General features: G+C 35.8%; 2 protein-coding genes across 2 annotated transcripts in view; one reads left to right on the top strand and one right to left on the bottom strand.

Annotated features, from left to right (window-relative positions):
• The window catches only part of LOC127870922 (enhancer of mRNA-decapping protein 4-like), a 143,949-nt gene that overhangs the window by 32,167 nt on the left and 87,300 nt on the right, over positions 1-24,482 (top strand). The window contains exons 13-14 of the mRNA XM_052413498.1: positions 19,959-20,133; positions 20,808-20,907. Coding sequence (XP_052269458.1) covers positions 19,959-20,133; positions 20,808-20,907 — 275 coding nt within the window. The remainder of the gene's footprint in view (positions 1-19,958; positions 20,134-20,807; positions 20,908-24,482) is intronic.
• On the bottom strand, positions 2,037-12,972 carry LOC127870924 (tripartite motif-containing protein 45-like). Its single transcript, XM_052413504.1, has 3 exons — positions 12,402-12,972; positions 5,730-6,730; positions 2,037-3,316 (listed from the first exon to the last, which is right to left on the bottom strand). Exons 1-3 carry the CDS (start codon positions 12,731-12,733, stop codon positions 2,964-2,966), a joined length of 1,686 nt encoding a protein of 561 aa, XP_052269464.1. The 5' UTR covers positions 12,734-12,972; the 3' UTR covers positions 2,037-2,963.

The raw sequence follows: 24,482 nt of genomic DNA, 5'->3' as shown, positions 1-24,482 counted from the left end.
GACATTTTTAGCTCATCTATTTTTTGAAAAAAAATTATGAGCTATTGTCATCACCTTGGCGTCGGCGTTGGCGTTGGCGTTGGCGTTGGCGTTGGCGTTGGCGTCGGCGTCCGGTTAAGTTTTGCGTTTAGGTCCACTTTTCTCAGAAAGTATCAATGCTATTGCATTCAAACTTGGTACACTTACTTACTATCATGAGGGGACTAGGCAGGCAAAGTTAGATAACTCTGGCGTGCATTTTGACAGAATTATGTGCCCTTTTTGTACTTAAAAAATTGCAAATTTTGGTTAAGTTTTGCGTTTAGTTCCACTTTTCTCAGTAAGTATCAATGCTATTGCATTCAAACTTGGTACACTTACTTACTATCATGAGGGGACTGGGCAGGCAAAGTTAGATAACTCTGGCATGCATTTTGACAGAATTATGTGCCCTTTTTATACTTAGAAAATTGACAATTTTGGTTAAGTTTTGTGTTTAGGTCCATTTTATTCCTTAAGCATCAAAGCTATTGCTTTCATACTTGCAACACTTACTAACTATCATAAGGGGACTGTGCAGGCAAAGTAATGTAACTCTGACTGGCATTTTGACAGAATTATGTGCCCTTTTTATACTTAGAAAATTGAAAATTTGATTAAGTTTTGTGTTTAGGTCCACTTTATTCCTACAGTATCAAAGCTATTGCTTTCATACTTGCAAGATTTATGAACTATCATAAGGGGACGGTGCAGGCAAAGTTATGTAACTCTGACTGGCATTTGGACGGAATTATGGGCCCTTTATACTTAGAAAATTGAAAATTTGGTTAAGATTTATGTTTTGGTCACTTTACCCCTAAAGTATCATAGATATTGCTTTCATACTTGGAACACTCACAAACTATCATAAGGGTACAGTAAAAGGACAAGTTGCATAACTCTGGTTGTCATTGTTACGGAATTATGGCCCTTTTTTGACTTAGTAACTTTTAATATATGGTTAAATTTTGTGTTTCGATCCACTCGAAGTATCAAGGCTATTGCTTTCAAACTTCAAATACTTACATGCTATCATGAGGTTACTGTACCTGGCAACTTGAATTTTACTTTGACCTTTGAATGACCTTGACTCTCAAGGTCAAATTATTAAATTTTGCTAAAATTGCCATAACTTCTTTATTTATGATTAGATTTGATTGATACTTTGATGAAACTACTCTTACCTGACATACCACAATAGACTTCACCCAAACCATCCCCCGTGCCCTCCCCCCCCCTCCCCCCCCTCCCCCCCCCCCTAATTTTTTTTTTTTTTTTTTTTTATAAGATCATCTCACAAATGACCACCACACCCTCACACTATACCCCCACCCCACCCCCCCCACCCCCCCCCCAAATTTTTTTTTTGATTTTTTTTTTTTTTTTTTTTTTTTTTTTAAGATCATCTCACAAATTATCACCACACCCTCACACTATACCCCCCCCCCCCCGATTTTTTTTTTTTTTTTTTTTTTTTTCGCTTTTTTGGAAGATAATGTAATAAATGTCCACAACCCCACACTATACACCCCTCTTCACTCCACTCCTCCCTCCTTTGTGATTGAAAATGAGAGTCCCTTCACCTTTAAAAAGAAAATAGATGAGCGGTCTGCACCCGCAAGGCGGTGCTCTTGTTTCATCTTTTAATTTTTGTCAAAACTGTTACTACCCCGTTCATTCATACCCTTTCCCGCTTTTTGTTGTTTCGACAACGGCCCCTTCAGTCTATAACATTATAGGGTATAGTTTTCTGCAATAAAAAAAATGGCGGCAATTGTGAAGATTTACGATTACGTAATGGATTTTTTGCAATTTAGCAACCAGGAAAGCGCTGTGTCAATGTATTACGCGCACTGAATTTTTATTTTGAAATTTGAAGGTAAAAAACTGCGCGCTATGCATGGTAAAATACGGTATGTCACTTTTAACTTAAATTGGCACTCATTGAGATATGCGATAAATCTGCAAACTGTAAATTTGACGACGTCATGTAAAAGAGAATAATCGTTGACAGAACAGAACAGAACAGAATATTTATTTTGACTTAAGCATAACAAACTTATCGTCATATACAAATACATGAAAATTTTACAGACATGCGTGCTGGATATAAATAATAATAATGTTCAAATTACATACATCAATTAATAATTCACTTATCACTGGAGAGTGAGAGTGCTCTAATTACATATTATAATGTGACATGGAATACAACAACAACAACAACAAAGTTACATGTTACATACATGGTTAATAACAACATGTAACGAGCATAGTATACTCAATTGTTAGTATAAGCTATAGTACTTCTTAACAAATCATGTGATAATAAACAAATTGTTTTCTCTTTTTTTGAAACACGTTCTTCAATAGATTGCTTACTTTCTAAGTGTCGTTTTCTTCTTACTATTTAGGATTTAATAAATTTAAACATACTAGGTCGCTTGTAACGTGTTTACGTACAGTTTAGATACCGTGCTTGATTAAAAAAGTATTATTACCCAAACACGTATCAAGAAAACAACATATTGTATTAACTATCATATCTCAATCAAACAATCTCTCTTTCAAAATACTACTTAAGTGAAGTAATTATTACACAAAACAAATATCTCGGATAACCGACAACAAAAGAAAATGTCGGTAATGACAATCGTAAATGACCGATTTTGGATTAAAAATGTATAAATAATCGTTGGTACTTGAATTCATGGTTCATCAGACCAACGAAATCCACGAAAATTCGTACCACATGAAAAATGTAATGGTTTTACAGTACTTGACAGTTAACACCAGACATTATAATAACTATAAAATGGCATTGGAAGTTAAATGGAAAGCTTATGTGAAGATGCAAATACTACCACTGTTATGATATATTAAGGATATATCTGGCAAAGTATTAACATTTGCATTGAAACTATTGTCTGTTCACATAATCATAGCTATTGCACTTCCAGCACATATAACTTGCTGTTCTGATATTGTCCCACAATGACTGTGTGGGTGTCGTTGTTGTAGCAGACTGATACGGGATTAATCACTCCATCCTTCTTTGCCCCTAGTGTAGCTAGCTTTGTTTTTCCCTCTCTATCCACCTGTATAATGGTGTGGGATGAGTATCCACAAACCAGGACATGACCTACAACTGAAACATGGACACTTGATGGCTGTTGTAGTTCGGGGTCAGTGAAGGTGGAGAGAATTTTGCCGTCCATGGCAAGTGTGATGAGCTTGTGCTGGTTGAAGATAGTGACATAGATCCTGTCACCTGTAGGACTTACTGCACAATTCCATGCTGTAAAAGGACAATTTTTTTTTCCATAGATTATAAAAAGTCAAAAGAATATTTTAATAAAAAAAAAACACCTACGACTCCTTTGTAATAATATAATGCTTTTTATCCGTTATTTTGAAAGTATGTGTGTATTAGTAACATTTTATTAGCTCTGCTGTTTTCGGGGAAAACCCGAGGTTTTGTCATAGCCAATAAAGGTTTTTAACATTGGCTCTAAAATCAAAGTCCTTCCACCTACAACTTTGAAACTTCATATGTAGATGCACCTTGATGAGTTCTACACGCCACACCCATTTTTGGGTCACAAGGTCAAAGGTCAAGGTCAGTGTGACCTCTAAAAAAATAAAATAAATTCTGACAAGCTTTCGCAGCCGAGCGTGGCACCCGTTATGCGGTGCTCTTGTTTAAATATGTGGTGAACATCAAAAGTCTAAATGGCCCTGTGTTTGCTCATTTTTATGCCCCCCTTCGAAGAAGAGGGGGTATATTGCTTTGCACATGTTGGTCTGTCTGTCGGTCGGTCCGTCCACCAGGTGGTTCCAGGATGATAACTCAAGAACGCTTGGGCCTAGAATCATGAAACTTCATAGGTACATTGATCATGACTCGCAGATGACCCCTATTGATTTTGAGTCACTAGGTCAAAGGTCAAGGTCACGGTGACCCGAAATAGTAAAATGGTTTCCGGATGATAACTCTGGAACGCTTAGGCCTAGGATCATGAAACTTGATAGGTAGATTGATCATGACTAGCAGATGACCTCTATTGATTTTCAGGTCACTAGGTCAAAGGTCAAGGTCACAGTGACCCAAAATAGTAAAAATGGTTTTTTGATGATAGCTCAAGAACGCTTATGACTAGGATCATGAAACTTCGTAGGTAGATTGATAATGGCTGGCAGATGACCCCTATCGATTTTCAGGTCACTAGGATAAAGGTCAAGGTCACGGTGACCCGAAATAGTAAAATGGTTTCCGGATGATAACTCAAGAACGCTAATGCCTAGGATCATGAAACTTCATAGGTACATTGATAATGACTCGCAGATGACCCCTATTGATTTTCAGGTCACTAGGTCAAAGGTCAAGGTCACGGTGACCCGAAATAGTAAAATGGTTTCCGGATGATAACTCAAGAACGCTTATGCCTAGGATCATGAAACTTGATAGGTAGATTAAACATGACTCGCAGTTGACCCCTCTTGATTTACAGGTCACTAGGTCAAAGGTCAAGGTCACAGTGACTTGAAATGGTTAAATGGTTTTCGGATGATTACTCAAGAACGCTTACGGCTACGATGATGAAACTTCATAGGTACATTGATCATGACTTGCAGATGACCCCTATTGATTTTGAGGTCAATAGGTCAAAGGTCAAGGTCATGGTGACTCGAAATAGTATAATGGTTTCCGGATGATAACTCAAGAAAGCTTATGCCTAGGATCATGAAACTTCAAAGGTACATTGATCATGACTTGCAGATGAACCCTATCGATTTTGAGGTCACTAGGTCAAAGGTCAAGTTCACGGTGACCCGAAATAGTAAAATGGTTTCTGGATGATGACTGAAGAACGCTTATTCCTAGAATCATGAAACTTGATAGGTAGATTGATCATGACTCGCAGTTGACCCCTATTGATTTTCAGGTCACTAGGTCAAAGGTCAAAGTCACTGTGACCCGAAACAGTAAAATGGTTTTCGGATGATAACTCAAGAACGCTTATGGCTAGGAACATGAAGCTTCATAGGTACATTGATCATGACTGGCAGATGACCCCTATTGATTTTTGGTCACTAGGTCAAAGGTCAAGGTCACAGTGACAAAAAACATATTCACACATTGGCTGTCACTACAACGGAGAGCCCATATGGGGGCATGCATGTTTTACAAACAGCCCTTGTTTTCCAAGTATTATAGTTTTGTATGTATATATTGTCATGTAAAGAACTGGGCTACAAAGTGGTGGACCGCAGATCAAATTCATTGAAAAATCTCTTAACTTACGTAGAACTTGGTCATGAAATTATTTGTATGGTTGTCCTTTCTAACCATGCAAATAGGCCATTTGAAAGTTACTGACATAAATATGTGCATTTATGATTTAATACTTGTCAACCAGCTTCCCAGGAAATGAAACTGCTTTTCTTTTTATTGAAATACTGTTGAAAAGGGTGAAAAAAGGAAATAAACACATTTTATGTCTTTCTTTTAATACTTAAAAAATGTTTATATAGACAGGATTTATGAAACAAAATTCTTATATAATTACACATGTTAATATTGATTGCAGTTTTGTTGTATTTGTACAATAAGATATGTTTTCTTCAAAAGAAACTGAATTATAGCATTTTTATTGCATGTTTGTATTTGACCTTTAGTTTTAATAATTAGATCATAAAGAAATGTTTACCTGAGTAAAAAACTGAGATAGCAGTTGTATCCTCATATATCTTTTTTAAAAGTGCTCCAGTCATAGTGTACTGGTACAGAGCAGTATCGGAGGTGACGTACAGGTTGCCTTCATGATGGGCAATTCCAGCACACGTATGCTGAAACTGAAGTTTCCTGCCTTTAATAAGCTGTAAATTAGCCACAGAGATGAATTGGACCCCATAATTCACAGTAACAGCCACCTCACTTGCACTTATCTGACACATGTTCCCTCCTTCATAAACATGCACATCACAGTGGCTGATCACTTTGTACTGCTGGTTCAGAAGCTTCACTTGCTTATTGTTGCAGTCAGCAACAAGGATATTATCACTTGAGATAACACAGATGCCTGTGTTAGAACTGTTTTTACCATCAGTTGGTATTTTCAGATCATACTCGCACTTCTTTGTTACTGTAAATGCATGATTGGCGTCTCCCTGCACTGATTTATGTGAAATCTTTCCAATACCAAACTGTTTGGTCAAGTACTGTTCAATGTCTGTGTTTGCTTGGAATGCTATTGAACTGTCAAACTTCAAAGAAGTGTTTTTCAGATATGCTTCTGACTCCTGTATCTTGTCCAGACATTTCCTGGTGGCTATGAAGGCCATTTCTCCAATGCTCTTATCTGCAAGTTCCTTCACAGCTTCTCTAAGGAGCTCTAGGTCGTCCATCAGTTTATTGCAGTTCTCTACATCAGTCCTGAGAGCAGCTTGTAGAGATGTCCTCACATCATCCAGTTCTTTCAGTGTAGCCTTTTCAAGGTTGTCCAGAGCAGAATTTAGTTTCTGTCGCACATCTCTGACTTCTTGTAGTCTTTCACTGTATGATCCCTCAACAGACTGAAAGCTGGTCTGTTTTGTATTGTGAAGATTCTTCAGTTCTTTCAGAATGGTCTCAATCTTGTTAGACAATTCATGTAAGTCTGACGGATTGGTTTTGAGTGACTCAGAAATAAGGGTTACTTCCTTGCATAGTCTGAAACAATTGAACATTCATACATTATTTGATAAAAAGTGATGAAAAAGATATCATTTAAATAAACAGTTAAAGACTAAAAATACATGCTCATTGTTTATATTTAAGCCATTTCTGTTTATTTAAAAAATCATTGTTTACATTATTATTTAGTTTCTTGCAGATTAAAAGTTTTAGAACATATTTTCGACGTGTATCAACTAAATAAAAAACTGTTTAAATCCTGAACTAAGTAAAGCTAAAACATGTTCTTGAAAAAAACATGGGAAGAAAAAATCGCAGAAAAGATTGTTCAAATTGTTTTGCCAGTGATACAGGATCGAGTTGCTAGTTTAGAGATGCTTAAACCCATGGTTAAACTGAAGCTTGATTTAACAAGTGCAGCTAATTTGTATTACTTTATTGCATTCTAAATCATTTTCAGCATTGTTTTTCTTGCCAATTTAAAATAAATAAATTTCATAGACACATCAAAAACCTTAAAGTGGGCTTTTATATATTCTTTCAACGATTTTTCTTCCCCAATCAGAAAAAGTACATGAACCATACAAATTGAGACAAATTAGCTCGAAAAACCCTGAAATTCCAAAAATTCGTGTTGTGAAATCTCCCAATGCGGAATTATGGCTCTTTAATTGCTTGGTTTCAATAGCACAAATCAACTCAAATATTGATTTACATTCATTTTGGCTTGACATGTTCAGTGTATGTGCTCATTTTAATTGTTAACTTGCAGATAATGCACTTTTGGAACAAAATTGAGGAACATATCCTTCCTTTTGGGATTTTTTAGACTGCAATTGGGAATTGTGTAGTTTTTCTTTAATTGGGAAAGTACCTTTTACGGGTACTTTATAAAGAAAGGGAATAAATCGCTGTCTTTGTAGACAAGTGAAGAGATTTTTGGACTAAAACATGGTGAATTTCTTAAAGAAAACTTGCTCATTAACTAGACTTGACTGACTTAAACTTAAAACAGAAACCTTAAAAGAAGAGAAGCTTTATACTAGTTTGACAGGGTTTTTTTTTTGGGGGGGGGGGGAGCTGTCTTCACCAGGTCTGACTTTTGTGAAAAGCCAATAGAATGTTGAAAAAATGTCCCCAGCCCCTAATTAATAATCCTAACATAGCATTATTTAATTTGAAAGAAATCCCACAAACTATTGGCTACTTATCTTTACATAGGATTTGATGAACATTTGTAAGTCAGACAGGTTGGTGGTTTAGCACATGTATTAAATATCCTTATTAAACATGCACAAGTGTAATTTTATCCCATAACAGTTTGCCTCAACATTATTTTTTTTAAACTATTGGACTATTGCCAGATAATTTAAATTGTCCATACAAAAAAAGTCCTGTCTGACCTTAAAATGCAATTAAATATGCAATATAACTTTTCAACAATATTAAAACACATAAATAGAAGAATGGCCCAAGCATGTATCTTTTTGTGGTCTCTCAATCTTTCAATTTAACTAAAACAAATAATCGAAACAGAATTACTGTTATTGTAATCTATATTCTTCTGTATACTGTACTCTGTAATATATCTTAATAATGTTGCAATTGCTGTTTGAGCATTATTAGTACAAAAGCAAATTATTGTTCTTAACAAACACATTCATTTATTAACAAACAAAAGTGACAAGAACTTCTGAATGAGTGTCAACTGTTCACCATGTAAAACAGAAGTGACTAAAATAAACCGAAAGCTTGAATGATGTTTTAAAAAACATAAGGGAACTAACTGCAGCAGTGTTGCATTGAGTTATGTAAATTATACTCCCTTTTACACAGCACAGTATAGAGTGTATCTGAATACTTTGTGTTTTTATTTCAATTTCAACATTAAGTTTTGATACCAGCCAAATAACTTGATTTTTTGGTACTTTATTAGAGAAAAAAATACCTTTAATTTTGCAACTTCACTCAGACTAGCAGACTATTTTTGGATTTGTCTGGACCTTTTTATGCTTGTCACGGACAATCAAAGTGTTGAACACTGCATAAGTTATGTGTGCTTTTCTAATCAAGTCTTTAAGTTAAACTGTATACTTTTATGTTTAAACTGAATTTACAAGCCTTCATGAATGATAAATGGTGGATATCTTCTCGAAAGATTGTTCTTTTTGTTGTGCCTTAAAGTTTAGCCAGTAAATGCTTTTAAAGGGAAGGACCTCAATTCTTTAAATTTGCTGATTACTTTTAAGAATGTGATTTATAAAACTCTGCTTTTACTTATGTTAGAATATGGAATGCATTCAAGCCATTGAGTTTTATTAACCAGGTTTTCCGAAGGAAAAAACTGGTTATTAGATTGGCGAATGCGGGCGGGCTGGCTGGCTGGCTGGCGGGCTGGCTGGCGGGCGGGCTGAACAAGCTTGTCCGGGCCATAACTATGTCATTCATTGTCAGATTTTAAAATCATTTGGCACATTTTTTCACCATCATTGGACGGTGTGTCGCGCGAAATAATTACGTCGATATCTCCAAGGTCAAGGTCACACTTTGAGTTCAAAGGTCAAAAATGGCCATAAATCAGCTTGTCCTGGCCATAACTATGTCATTCATTGTGAGATTTTGAAATCATTTGGCACATTTGTTCACCATCATAGGACGGTGTGTCGCACGAAAGAATCACGTCAATATCTCCAATGTCAAGGTCACCACGACTAAAAATAGATTTTTTTAAAAAACAAACTTACAAAGGGGGTTTATTTTGTTTGTTCATTTCAAAAGTTCAGTTTGAGTTTTCTCCCTTTATCAGATTTTTTTTCACAATGAAAACCTGGTTTTGTGACAATTTTGTCCCTTGTTTTTTATTAACCAACTAAAAATGTGGACCCGACCCAACTCGAAACTGCTTGGCTTTTAAAATTTTGACCAGCCCACACAACCCGAAGAAATTATTCGCCCCATTTGAGCACTAGGGCTAAGCATCTTTGGGCATGCCTTCAAGGTAAACATTGATTGTTCCAAAGAAATGGCCCCAGCTTAGATAATTTTTGTACATCCTGCACAACAAATGTGTGAGGTTGTCTGTCTGGCGTCATTGTTAATGTCACAGTTGGGTATTTTTGCCCAGAGCACATCTTGAACAGTAAAAGAGGTATCATCTTGAAGTTTCATATGTAGATAGATCTCATTGACAAGGTAGTCAGAGCACAAGGATCATTACTCCTGATCACCTGTTTTAAGAGTTATTGCCCATTTTGACCTTCAACTTGAAATGTCATAGGTAGGTAGATCTCGTTGAGAGGATGTGAAGTTCACAAGAACTGTGATTGTTGCTTTTCATATTTTTAGAGTTATTGCCCTTCAGTAGTTTTTTTATTCAAGTTTTGTTTGGATCATATCTTGAAAATTATCAGTAGTATCAACTTCAAACTCAATATGAAAGTATGAATTAATAAGGAGAATTGCAGTGCATAAGAACCATAACTTCTGCTTTCATAATTTCACAGTTTTTGCCCATGTGGCTGGTCTTGATGGAATTTTGTCCATGGCATCTTAACTATAATATGAGGTATGAACATTAAACACATATATGAAGTATGAGCTTGAATGGGTGAGTTCTTAAATCTGCACTATGAAATCTGTGTAAAAAAGTTCTTATCAGGCATAAAAGTGATTGGTCTAGTTCACATCATGCCCCTGATGTAAATTAAACATGTTCTCTTAATCAACATTACAATTCTGAGCCTTGTGAGGAATATTGGCCTAATGTTCCTTTTTTATTGTCTTTATTGCTTGTTTTGTATTGTGCTATTGAGACCAGTTGTCAAAATAGTTTTGCACAGTTAATCATATGCTATGTTAGCGTTTCCGATCGCCAAAATCGCCAAAGGCGTTTGAATCTTTCAGCTGGCGATTAAAGTTTAAAATGTGAATGAAAATGGCAATTGCAAAAAACCCTGATATTTCTCTATAAGTATATAATATTCCTTACTTTTAAAGAGAACTTGGTACCGATTTCCAAATGTAATCGCCATAAAAGCTCCAGGTGGTAATAGATAGTCCATTGACAGGGCTTTTTTTCCTTCTTTGGGACCCGCCGAAAATCGGCCCTTTCCCCTCAGATTTTTTTCCCCTCAGCAGGTAAATTTTCCCCCAAGACATCCTTTTTTCCCCTAAAAAAAAAAAAAAAAAAAAAAATTTTTTTTTTTTTTTTAACTTTAAATACATAAGTTAACCTGATCAAGTGTAGAAAATATAACATATTGCATAATTAAATTATCTGTTGCCTTTATTTTGTTTTAAAAACAGCAAAATATGTTGAATTGATTATTTAAGACTCTCCTTATTTTCCCCAAAATCCGGCGTTTCGCGTGATTTTTTCCCCTCAAAAAAGGCCAGGCCCTTTCCCCAAAATCAGATAAAAAACCCTGATTGATAAGAGATAACCGGATCATATATTCAAGCCACATAGCACAGTCATGTATGCTGCCAGATGCATCACGGGGAATTTTCGGGTAACTTTCCAGTCGCCAAACTGTGACATTTAACGTCCAATCGGTTACGAGAATGTTTATGGAAGCGGAGTTATATAGTGATTATTATTTGTGATTGACGTGTGTCACAGAGTAAGCGTTTATCGCAGGTTTATTAACAATGAATCACAGTTGTTGCATTAATACGTGATATAAAACCGGTAAATAAAGCAGTACATTAAAGGCGGTTTCGGGCATCATCATCACACCTATTTACCGTACTGTTAACAATCATTAATTATGAGAAGTTAATTGCAATTGGTGAGCAGTTTAAAAAAATTACTTACGGCGTGTAAGTTGTGAAAAACAAAACCTGTTAATAATTTGATGCGGTAACAAATTAAATCCAGTGCATGTATATTTTATCATGTCTATTTGTAAAACTGATATACACCGTTTTTCTACAGCCACGTGATAATAACTATTCACTATGCACTAATACCGGTATGCCATGTAAAACCCGTGTTATAAGAAAGAGCGCGAAATTATTGTTGTCGTCTGCAATGCCAAGTTCTACGCATGCAAAGCATGCTTTTTAAAAAACAGACGATGTGTAACTAAATATAGCCTAGCCGCTCAGTACATGCAGTATTTAAGACTTACAAATTTACCGGTACGTTTGAATAAATCATATATTGCAACTATGGAAAAATATGTCAATTCAAGAATACATTGCAGTAAATGTATTTTTCAAGAATCAAGAAGCACCAGACTACGGCAAAAATTATTGGGAGAATGGGGGGGGGGGGGTGGCGAATAGGAGTTATGTAAGACCCACCCAATCAAAGACCGGGGCATATCTGAAAGTTCTAACATTGTATACCGTTTATGCCAGTGCATGAAAATAAATGTAAGTGAAAAATAAAAAAACATGAAATTATTTGATTTCAGGAAACAAATAATTTATTTAAATGTGACTTCATTGATAATTTAATACAGTCATTGTTGATACCTATAGATTCATGATAATGATTATATCGTTCATAGAGCAAATAAGGTTATAATGTGGGTCGTTACGTAGTGCTGAAATTTGGCTACTAATTTTTTTTCCTTAGCGCCAACCTAGATATGCTAGTTTATTCAATTATGAATAAACATAAATGTATTCTTGTCAAGCAGTATGTTTGAAACAGGTTGGCCTGATACCTCAACAGTATTTCTATCATTGTTTCACTTACCTGTGATTTAGGAAAGCACAATTAGTGCAACATGGCTTACTATGGTCCTTACAAAACATTTTAAGTTTTTTGTCTTTGTGGATCTCACACTTGTAAAGAAAATCCTCCATTTTCTTAGTAAGCGGCCACTTGTTCATGTCTCCTCTACCATAAGTGATATGGTCAGCATATAATTGACTATGATGAAAAATGCATTTTCCACAAAAACACTTCAGACATGTTTCACAGTACATCTCTGCAATTTCTTCGATGCTTCTACTTCTGCAGGCTCCACAACAGTAGTCCTTCACCAAATCAGAGCTTTTATGAACTGGACTGAAAGAAGTCGCCATTCTGTTGAAAGTGTTCAAAACTTCCTGTTTTCTAAGTGGGTTAATGTACCTTTTATTCACATGAAATAGTTATTGATAATTGTTATTAACTTGTTGATATGTTGATTAAATTTTTCCATTAATTACACATTTGCAGTACTTATTTTTGAAGCATTCAGTTCATCTACCATGAACTTTGATCATTTAAACTAATAAACTCTTGTTATCATGTTAAGATAAACTTGTACATACATGATGGTTTAGTGCTACATAAGCTAACACTGCAGTGTAAAATCTAGGTTACTCTCTACTGATATTTAACACAGCTCATATTGGGATACCCAATAAAAGAACAATTACTGTTAAAATAAACACTGACATGATTTGTTCCTCTAATTCTATAGAAAAAAGCCTGAGGCATATCTGATTTCATAGCCCCAAAGATTATCTTATTTGACTTTTAGACAATAGATCTTTATTTCATCTAAAAAAATATTTTAAACGGATTCATTTAAAAAGTGCAAACTTAAAAAATCTTTTTCTAAGAAAGTTCAATGCTGAGAGGTTTTATATTTGGTGTGTACAATGTAATCTACTGCCCCTCTACAAAGATTTTCAAATAATGCCCCTGGGTCACATAATTTATACAGACTTGTATTATAAGTAAATTGCTTAAAACAAATTATCTGAAACTGAAACTTGGGTTACAGGTTGAATATTTGGTGTGAAACATTCTATAATGGTCCTCTACAAAAATGGTTTTTATCATGCTCCTGGGGTCAAATTTGGCCAAATCCAAGAGGTCACCTTCTTCTATAGGCTTACATAGAAGATAAATTTAAAAATCATCTTTGAAACTGCAAAGGTCAGGTGTAAAAATTTTCGTGTGTAAAATTGTTTAGAGGTAAAATCAAATTTTGTTCAAATCATGCCTCTGGCATTAATACTGGACAAACCCCATGGGTAACTTTATTTATATAGCTTTTAAAAGTAAATTACAAACAAATCTCTGAAATGGAAAGGACCATGAATAAAATATTTGGTGGTTTGTTGAGACCATTCCCCTGGGGTAAAATCTGGCCATGTTTCAGGTGTGACCTGATTTATGAAGACATATAAAGTAATAAGTTAAAATATCTTGTCTTAAACTGCAAGGGCCAGGGGTTTCATATTTAGTGTATAACATTGTCCAGTGGTCCAATACAAAGATTGTTCACATAATTTATGTAGACATGTATTTTTAAATTATTCATTTAATATCATCTCTGATACACTAAAAGGTCAAATAAGGTGTAATCATTTAGCTTTATATTGTATAGAGTGCTTCCATTTACTGTTTTAAATTCACCTGAGCACAATGTGCTCATGGTGAGCTTTTGTGATTGCCTTTTGTCCGTCGTCTGTCGTGCGGCGTCAACATTTGCCTTGTTAACACTCTAGAGGCCTTATTTATTGTCCAATCTTCATGAAATTTGGTCAGAAGATTGGTCTCAATAATATCTTGGATGAGTTTGAAAATAGTTACATTTGCTTGAAAAAGATGGCTGCCAAGGGGCGGGGCATTTTTCCTTATAAGGCTATATATGGCTATTGTAAAATCTTGTTAACACTCTAGAGGCCACATTTATTGTCAGATCTTCATGAAACTTGGTCAGAAGATTCATCCCAATAATATATTGGACGAGTTCAAAAATTATGCCGGTTGGTTGAAAAACATTTCCCCGCCATGGGGCGGAGCATTTTTCCTTATATGGCTATAGTAAAACCTTGTTAACAATCTAGAGGCCAAATTTTTGTCCAATCTTCATGAAATTTGGTCAGAAGATTGGTCTCAATAATATCTTGGATGAGTTCGAAAATGGTTACATATGCTTGAAAAACATGGCTGGCAAGGGGCGGGGCATTTTTCCTTATATGGCTATAGTAACATCTTGTTAACACTCTAGAGGCCACATTTATTGTCCGATCTTCATGAAACTTGGTCAGAAGATTCATCCCAATCATATCTTGGTGAAGTTAAAAAATGATGCCGGTTGGTTGAAAAACATGGCCGCCAGAGGGCGGGGCATTTTTTCTTATATGGCTATAGTAAAACCTTGTTAACACTCTAGAGGCCACATTTATTTTCTGATCTTCATGAAACTTGGTCAGAAGATTTGTCCCAATGACATCTCAAATGAGTTTGAAAATGGTTTCGGTTTCTTTAAAAGCAAGGCCACCAGGGGGCGGGGCATTTTTCCTAATATGGCTATATATTGCTTTAGTTAAACCTTATTAACACTCCAGAGGCCACATTTTTTGTCCGATCATTATGAAACTTGGTCACAAGATTTGTACAAATGATATCTTGGATGAGTTTGAAAATGGTTCCGGTTGGTGGAAAAACATGGCCACCAAGCGGGCGTGGAATTCTGACTTATATAGCTATAGTAAAACCTTTTTAACACTCTAGAAGCCATATTTATTGGCCGATCATCATGAAACTTTGTCAGAAGATTGGTCCCAATAATATCTTGGACAAGTTCGAAAATGGTTCCAGTTGCTTGAAAAACATGGCTGCCAGGGGGCGGGGCATTTTTCCTTATATGGCTTCATGAATCTTCATGAAACTTTGTCAGAATATTTGTTTAAATGATATCTTGGATGTGTATGAAAATGGTTCTGGTCTGTTGAAAAACGTGGCTGCCAGGGTGTTCACTAGTCATGTAAGTTGGTAAGAACATTTTGTTTTAATGACATATTGGGCTGCGCAGAACAGGTCAGTTCCTTTTAATCTCAGGTGAGCAACTTTGGGCTTCTCAGGCCCTCTTGCTCAAATCATGCCCTTGGGGTCAATATTTGCACTGTCTGTGGGCAAAATATTGTGAAGTGAATTTATTTTGGTCTTTAACACCAGATTATGGTCCTCTACAAAGATTGTTCAAATGATTGCCCTGTATTCCAAACTAGCTATGCAAATAAAATATTAATACATGTACATGCTAATTTAAATTTGATATTACATTAAACTACAAGAGAGATCCGGCTTGCATTCAGTTTTTAGGCAAGTTGAAACATTATAATGTACAAAAAGAAAATACATTTTGAACAGTTTAATAAACACATAACATGCATTATATAATTTTGAAACAGGTTTATAAAGACAGCCTAAAGCTCATGACATACTATTTTTTATAAAGCATATGTTTTCAATTTATATTGTCCAGTAATAACTATACTTTCATTATCACAAACAAGTAAACTATGACAATTTCCAGACTGATGCCAAGATGAAAGGAAAGATTTAATAGGTCTGCTTAGGAGGTATTATTTTATAAAGGTTGCCATTTTATTTATGTGTTGTGTGGTAATACTCTATAAAGTGATAAAAAGCTTCTTTGATTGTTATTTCCTGATGTTACTTCCTGCAAAGACACTTTAGGCATGAACCAACATTATTGTTTCAGGTTACTTTAATTACTCTTTAATGTTTTATATTTTTAAAAGTGTTTTTTGAGTATTCAATATTTTTTATAACTACATGAAAACACTGCCAGTGTATATATTTCATGTTTGTGTACATTTGTTGGGATTGTGACAAGGAGCTTGATCCATTTCAAGGTCAATGTGTAAGTGAACTTGTCATAATGAAGTTGCCTTTGTGTTAATAATTTTATCTTAAGCATAACATCTGATTGTTCCTACACATTTCCACCTGCCACTAAATCATCCATTTTAGATGGATACATAATGTCTATTTGCTTGTCTATGGAATGAAGGGCACATAAATATGTTTTGCAATTTTGGCTGTTGTTATTTACTCCGCTACAAATGCAGTTTTGCAACTGATTGGCAAAGCTTGCTGGCTTTAACATTTACTACCAACAAAAGTGCATCTTAAAACAACTTCTTGGCTGTTAATTTTGAATGAGTGTTTTGTAATCTGAAGCAATGTTTAACAAATATGAGTCCCAACTATGTCAAGCACATACTAAGGCTCGATTTGTCATTGTCGGCTCAAGTACAACTTAAATGTACCCCGGGTAGTCTAAAGTATACTTAAATGTAGAAAGCATACAACTTGTTATTGCGGGGCGGCCATCGGCTGTTGCGCCGTATGTAACTTGTAGTTCAGAATATTGTTAGGACATTGGAAGTCGTTATATTAGAAATAAATCAACAGAAATAAATCGTTATGAAAACAAAATTAGACTTTGTGTATGGTTATCTTATTGTGTTATCCACAAACTATGTAACAAACTAAACACATCATAATAATAGCTTACATCATTAAAATAGACTGATTGACACTGGGGTCCAACAATATGGCTATATATGGCTATAGTAAAACCTTGTTAACACTCTAAATGCCACATTTATTGTCCGATCTTCATGAAACTTAGTCAGAAGATTTGTTCCAATGATATCTTGGACGAGTTTGAAAATGATTCCAGTTGGTTGAAAAACATGGCGCCCAGGGGGCTGGCATTTTTCCTTAAATGGCTATAGTAAAACCTTGTTAACACTCTAGAGGCCACGAAATTTGGTCAGAAGATATGTTCCAATGATATCTTGGACGAGTTTGAAAATGGTTCCAGTTGGTTACATAACATGACCAGCAGGGAGCGGGGCATTTTTCCTTAAATGGCTATTATAAATGAAACCTTGTTAACACTCTAGAGGCCACATTTATTGTCCAATCTTCATGAAACTTGGTCAGAAGATTTGTCCCAATGATATCTTGGGACGAGGTCGAAAATGGCGGGGCATTTTTCCTTATATGGCTAGAGTAAAACCTTGTTAACACCCTAGAGACCAAATTTATGGTCCGATCTTCATGAAACTTGATCAGAACATATGACTCAATGACATCTTGATGATTCTGGTCTGTTGAAAACCATGGCCACCAGAGGGAAGGGCATTTTTCCTATTATGGCTATTGTAAAAACTTGTTAACACTCTGACAATCACATTTATTGTCCAATCTTTATGAAACTTGGTCAGAACATTTGTTCTAATAATATCTTAAACAAGTTCGAAAATGGGTCCGGTTGCTTGATAACATGGCCGCAATTGGGCTAGGCATTTGTCCTTATATGGCTATTTAAGCCTATAGTAAAATATTGTAAACTCTCTCGAGGCCACATTTATTGTCCAATCTTCATGAAACTTGGTCAGAAGATTTGTCCCAATGATAATATATTGGACGAGTTTGAAAATGGTTCCAGTTGGTTGAAAAACATGGCCGCCAGGGAGCAGGGCATTTTTCCTATTTTGCACTATTGCTATAGTAAAAACTTGTTAACACTCTAAAAGTCCCAGTGGGAATTTATCTTTATATGGCTATAGTAAAACCTATTAGCACTCTTAAAGTTACATGTTTAGGTCACTCTTCATGAAACTTGGTCAGAAAGTTTGTTCGAATGATATCTTGGGCTGCACAGAACAGGTCAGTTCATTTGTATCTCAGGTGAGCGACTTTGGGCCTTTCAGGCCCTCTTGTTCCATAAAACAGAGGGTTATCACGTGATAGTCAAGACGGCGATGCCCATGCCGAGGAAGGTATTTTTGATTGTTTTTACCCTTTATTACTTGTATTATTTTTTTAAATGCTGCTCACTTTCCAGCCATATCAGCTAGAATGTTATAAGTGTTTATTTCTTGTCAATATTCCCTCTATATTTCGACTGTTCTCGCTGGGACATTTCATAGCTCGATGACTTAATTACAGCCTCACTAACAAAATGTGCAGGGAGTAAAGTCGAGATATAAAGCTAAAATTAATACGAAATAAACGCTTATCACTTTCTTGCTGATATGGCTGGAAAGTGAGCAGCATTTAAACAATTAATACAAGTATTAAAGGGTATAAAACAATGAAAAATACCTGTCTCAGCATAGGCGTCGCCATCTTGTTTGTCACGTGATAACCCCTCTGATATTTATCAGTGGTATAGTGTACCAATCTCTTAGGTATGGTGATTTATCTAAAGATAACCGTAATTTGTTTTGTGTCACAATAAAACTTTGATAATTTAAAAAACAATTACACTATTTCAAAGCGATATATATTAGCATTTCATATTGATAAGCTCTTGAATAATTAAAAAAATCATTTACCAGTAGAATGCTTTAATTAATGCGAATAAAGCAAGAGCTTCCTGGATTCTCTAATGATAGGCTCCGCTTTGAAAAGCTAAATAACAACATTTAGGATCTTCTGCATTGATGTAAAGTTCACTGAATATTATTATAGGCTTAGCATCTTAAGAATTGTGAACGTCACCATGTTTAATCCTTGCCCACTCAGAAGCAAATTGAAAATGGCTATGTGCAAACAGCATAAAACCAAAACAGCCTGCAAGTAATTCTCAGTCTGTTCAGGTTTTGTGCTGTTTGCTGCTCATCAGTATCTAAGGGTTGAAATGAAGACTTAAAAACTTAAATCTAGTAAGAAAGGTCTTTAATTAAATTTAACTTTCTAAGGGACTACAAAATACGTATCTAAGTGGTAAAGGGTTGAGCCAATTAAAACTGAGTATTATGTATGTGATAATATAAAATACTTACTAATGGTTGAATAATTAACATGTGCAATGCTCAGTGAAAAAGAGGTTTAATGCATGTGCGTAAAGTGTCGTCCCAGTGCAGTCCGCACAGGCTAATTAGGGTCAACACTTTTCGCTTTTATGACATGTTTCGTTTAAAGAATGTCCCTTAGCAAAAATAAAGTTAAGCCGGATGTATATAAGGATAATTCTACAGTAGATAAATTATACCTCATAATTATGTATACATGTACATTCAAAGCAGGCCTATGTTAATCCATTACCCACAGTATTTTGTCACCAACCATTGGTTAATGTATAATGCCCTGACTATGTAAAATTTTGAGACCTTCTGCATTATATTCTAATATGCACACATATTAGTACAGAGTTATCTCTTCTTTTTAGGTTGCTGATATTCACACATATTAATACTGATGGGCCATGTTCGTGAAAAGGGGGTTAAATGAATGTGTGGAAAGTGTTGTCCCAGATTAGCCTGTGCAGTACGCACAGGCTAATAAGGGATGATACTTTCCGCTTTTATGGTAATTTTCTTTTTAAGAAAGTCTCTTTATTGCAAAAATCCAGTGTAGACAGAAAGTGTCGCCCCTGATTAGCCTGTGCAGACTGCACAGTCTAATATGGGTGACACTTAAAGCACATGCATTAAACCCCCTTTTCACCGAGCACAGCTCAGATTTGTTTTCACTCTTCAGGTTCTATATGTGTTACAAATCCACCAAGACATCAACCAGAGCGGGGTCAGTGTCAGCTCGGTGTCTGAGTTCACTTTGGCCCAGCCTTGCCTCAGTTTTGCCATCCTGGATGCGGGAACCAAACGGCTCAAGAAATCGAAGGGAGATGACTCGCACCTAGATGAAATCACCACAGGTAAAAGCAGGCTGCTAGATTCTTTGTCTGTTCCCTATTTAACACCTGGAAGAAATCACCACAGATTTTCAAAAATGGTTCCAGTCATGAAAAACATGGTCATTGGGGGGAAGTTTTTCTTGCAATGAAATCTTGTTAACACTTTAGAAGTTGGATGTATTTGCCCAATAAGCATAAAACTTGATAAAAAAATTCTCATGATATCTCAAACGAGTTCATAATTGTTCCAGGTTAAAAGCAACATCAGAAGCAATATTTATTATTATACAAACACCACAATAGCTGCTTAAAACAGTTAATTCATCGTTCTCAAGTGAGCGACCTTGAGGCATTTCCCCTCTCTTTAAGTGGAAACACTAGTCCTGTGGACAGAAGAGCCTTTTTTCTGTTAAACTGGGCCTACCCTTTTGCATAAAGTGTCATCCCAGATAAACCTGTGCAGTCTGCACAGGCTAATCAGGTACTACACTTGCAGCTTTGAGGATTCGTTTTTGTTTATAAGAAGTCTTTCCTAAACAAAAATCGAGTTAAGCCGAAAGTGTTGTTCCTGATTAGCCTGTGCAAACTGCACAGACTTATCTGGGACAACAATTTACACACAAGCGTTAAGCCCTGTTTTATGAAAACAAGGCTCACAGAATTCACCATTAAATGTCATTTCATGGCATTGGCAGGTGAGATTGACAGGGAAGATATGGATGAAGACCAGATGAAGGAAGAGAAGAATGCCTCCAGTCTAGGTGTCCAGATCAGAATGTACACTGTACACCCCAAGTGAGTCCCCTGGGTCTGCAGTCACAAATCTTCAAAGTACTGGGGTTACCTCAATTTGAGTTTTTAATTACTGGCTTTACCCAGAAAATCAGTAAGAGTTTCTAAGTACTGCCTTTACCCAGGAAATCAATTTTAGTTTTTAGCCGGATTTTTTTCGAAAAAATCTCGGCTTATAGATTGATGTTGTCGGGCGGGCGGGGGGGGCGGGCGGGCGGGCGGGCGGGGTGGCGGCGTGCTCGAAAATGTTAAAGTTCTTATTTCATGGTATAACTTTGGTATGCTTGGACCTAGAGTCTTCAAACTTGACATGAAGGTTGGCCAGGATTAACAGATGACCACTGGTCATTTCAAGGTCATTCATTTGAAGGTCAAGGTCACTGTGACCTTCAATATAAAAAATGTTAAAGTTGTTATAACTTTGGTATGCTTGGACCTAGAGTCTTGAAACTTGACATGAAGGTTGGCCATAACTAGTTAGTAACCACTGGTCATTTCAAGGTCATTCATTTGAAGGTCAAGGTCACTGTGACCTTGAATGTAAAAATGTTAAAGTTCTTATTTCATGGTATAACTTTGGTATGCTTGGACCTAGAGTCTTCAAACTTGACATGAAGGTTGGCCAGGATTAACAGATGACCACTGGTCATTTCAAGGTCATTCATTTGAAGGTGAAGGTCACTGTGACCTTCAATATAAAATTTTTTAAAGTTGTTATAACTTTGGTATGCTTGGACCTAGAGTCTTGAAACTTGACATGAAGGTTGGCCAGAACTAGTAAGTAACCACTGGACATTTCAAGGTCATTCATTTGAAGGTCAAGGTCACTGTGACCTTGAATGTAAAAATGTTAAAGTTGTTATAACTTTGGTATGCTTGGACCTAGAGTCTTGAAACTTGACATGAAGGTTGGCCAGAACTAGTAAGTAACCACTGGACATTTCAAGGTCATTCATTTGAAGGTCAAGGTCACTGTGACCTTGAATGTAAAAATGTTAAAGTTCTTATTTCATGTTATAACTTTGGTATGCTTGTACCTAGAGTCTTCAAACTTGAAATAAAGATTGGCCAGTACTAGAAGATGACCACTGGTCATTTCAATGTCATTCATTTGAAGGTCAAGGTCACTGTGACCTTAAATGTTAAAATGTTAAAATTGTTATAATAGGTATGTGAAAGCAAAACAATAAATAGTATTATTTCATCTAAGTTTATTTTCTTACATTTGATAATGAAATTGATGGAAACTTCAAACAATATGTTACTAATTTGCTAATAAAAAAATTGAGATCAAACTTTCCTAATTGTCAATTCAAGTTCATATTTGTGACCTTAAATGTTATTGTTGTTCATGTATATGCATGCATTCAAAACATAACACAAGGTTTGCTCATGCCTTGAAAAGTACTTACATTTCATTTTGACCTTTGAACAATATTTCAGTAATTTAAGTATTGCATTGACAAAAACACGAAAGGTACTTTCCTGTCATTTAAATCAAAAATCCGGCTTCAATGCGGTCATCTCCGACCGCGGAACTCTTGTTAATTACTTGCTTTACCCTGAAAATCAGAGTTTCGAAGTACTGCCTTTACCCTGGAGATCAATTTGAGTTTGGAAGTACTGGCTTTACCTAGAAAATCAATTAAAATTTCTTAGTATGGTAGTTTCTTGTTGAGTTGTGGATTCTTTTTGAGTCAAGGAAATAGAGATCGTGTGATGGAATGTTCCCACTTGCAGTCCTTTCGTAAAAAAAGTTTTGACACAGTCATCATTGTTTTGCTGATGAAAAATGCAACAAAAACAGGTCAATATTGTAATTCATCAGAACTCAATAAGTTCTTATCAAATAGTTCCTCTTTTATGTATTGTTCATTTAGTGTTCTTAGTTACACAATTTATTTTAGCTTGACTATTATATATGAAATATATATAGTGGAGCTATCCTACTCACCGGGGCGTCGGTGTGGGCGTGAGTGTGCAAATGTTAAAGTTTGCGTACCACCCCAAATATTTCCTATGTCCCTTGACACATTGCTTTAATATTGTGCATACTTCTTTACCAACATGACCCTAACCTATATACAAGAGCAGACAACTCTATCAAGCATTTTGTCATAATTATGGCCCCTTTTCCACTTACAATATGCAGCAAATGTTAAAGTTTGCGTACGACCCCAAGTATTTTCTTTGTCCCTTGACATATTGCTTTCATATTTTGCATACTTGTTTACCAACATGACCCCAACCTATAAACAAGAGGAGACAACTCTATCAAGCATTTTGTCATAATTATGGCCCCTTTTCCACTTACAATATGCAGCAAATGTTAAAGTTTGCGTACTACCCAACTATTTTCATTGTCCCTTGACATGTTGCTTTCATATTTTGCATACTTGTTTACCAACATGACCCCAACCTATAAACAAGAGCAGACAACTCTATCAAGCATTTTGTCATAATTATGGCCCCTTTTCCACTTACAATATGCAGCAAATGTTAAAGTTTGAAAACTACCCCATGTATTTTCTTTGTCTGTTGACATATTGCTTTCATATTTTGCATACTTTTTTACCAACATGACCCCAACCTATAAACAGAGCAGACAACTCTATCAAGCATTTTGTCATAATTATGGCCCCTTTTCCACTTAAAATATGCAGCAAATGTTAAAGTTTGCGTACTACCCCAACTATTTTCTTTGTCCCTTGACATATTGCTTTCATATTTTGCATACTTGTTTACCAACGTTACACCAACCTATAAACAAGGGCAGACAACTCTATCAAGCATTTTGTCATAATTATGGCCCCTTTTATACTTAGAATATGCATATTATTTATAAATCTATGTTAAAGTTTGCGTACTACCCCAAATTATATTTCGTATATCCTTTGACATATTTCTTTTATATTTTGCATACTTGTTTACCAACATGACACCAACTTATAAGCAAGAGCATACCACTGTATCAAGCATTTTGACATACTTATGGCCCCTTTTACACTTATATAATCGAACATTTTGCTTAAATTGCCATAACTTCTTTATTTGTGATCACATTTTATTATTACTTTCACAAAACAACACTTGCCTGAATACCACATTAGATTCCAACCAAACAATACCCCACGCCCCTACCCAGAATCCCTTTCCCCCCACCCCCCAACCTCCCCCCCCCATTTTTTTTATACATCATCTAATAAATTACCACACCCCACATTATACCCCCCCCCCCTCACACCCCCTCCCCCCCAACCTCCTCCCCCCCCAACCTCCCCCCCCCATTTTTTTTTTAGCTCACCTGAGCGATAGCTCGGGGTGAGCTATTGTGACCACTCACTGTCCGGCGTCCGTCCGGCTGTCTGTCTGTCTGTCTGTCTGTAAACAATTTGTAAACATCTTCTTCTACTAAACCATTGAGCCAATTTCAACTAAATTTCATGTGGAGCATCCCTAGGTCATGGGACAAAAGAATTGTTAAAAAAAATTTGATCACATAACCAACATGGCCGCCATGACCATATATGGTAAAAACCTTAAAAAATCTTCTTGTCAGAAACCGCTCATCAGATTTT

The sequence above is a fragment of the Dreissena polymorpha genome, chromosome 3, assembly GCF_020536995.1.
Source record: "Dreissena polymorpha isolate Duluth1 chromosome 3, UMN_Dpol_1.0, whole genome shotgun sequence".
Classification (NCBI taxonomy): domain Eukaryota; kingdom Metazoa; phylum Mollusca; class Bivalvia; order Myida; family Dreissenidae; genus Dreissena; species Dreissena polymorpha.
The sequence above is the reverse complement of the archived record's forward strand: the minus strand, read 5'-3'. Positions and strand labels throughout refer to the sequence as shown.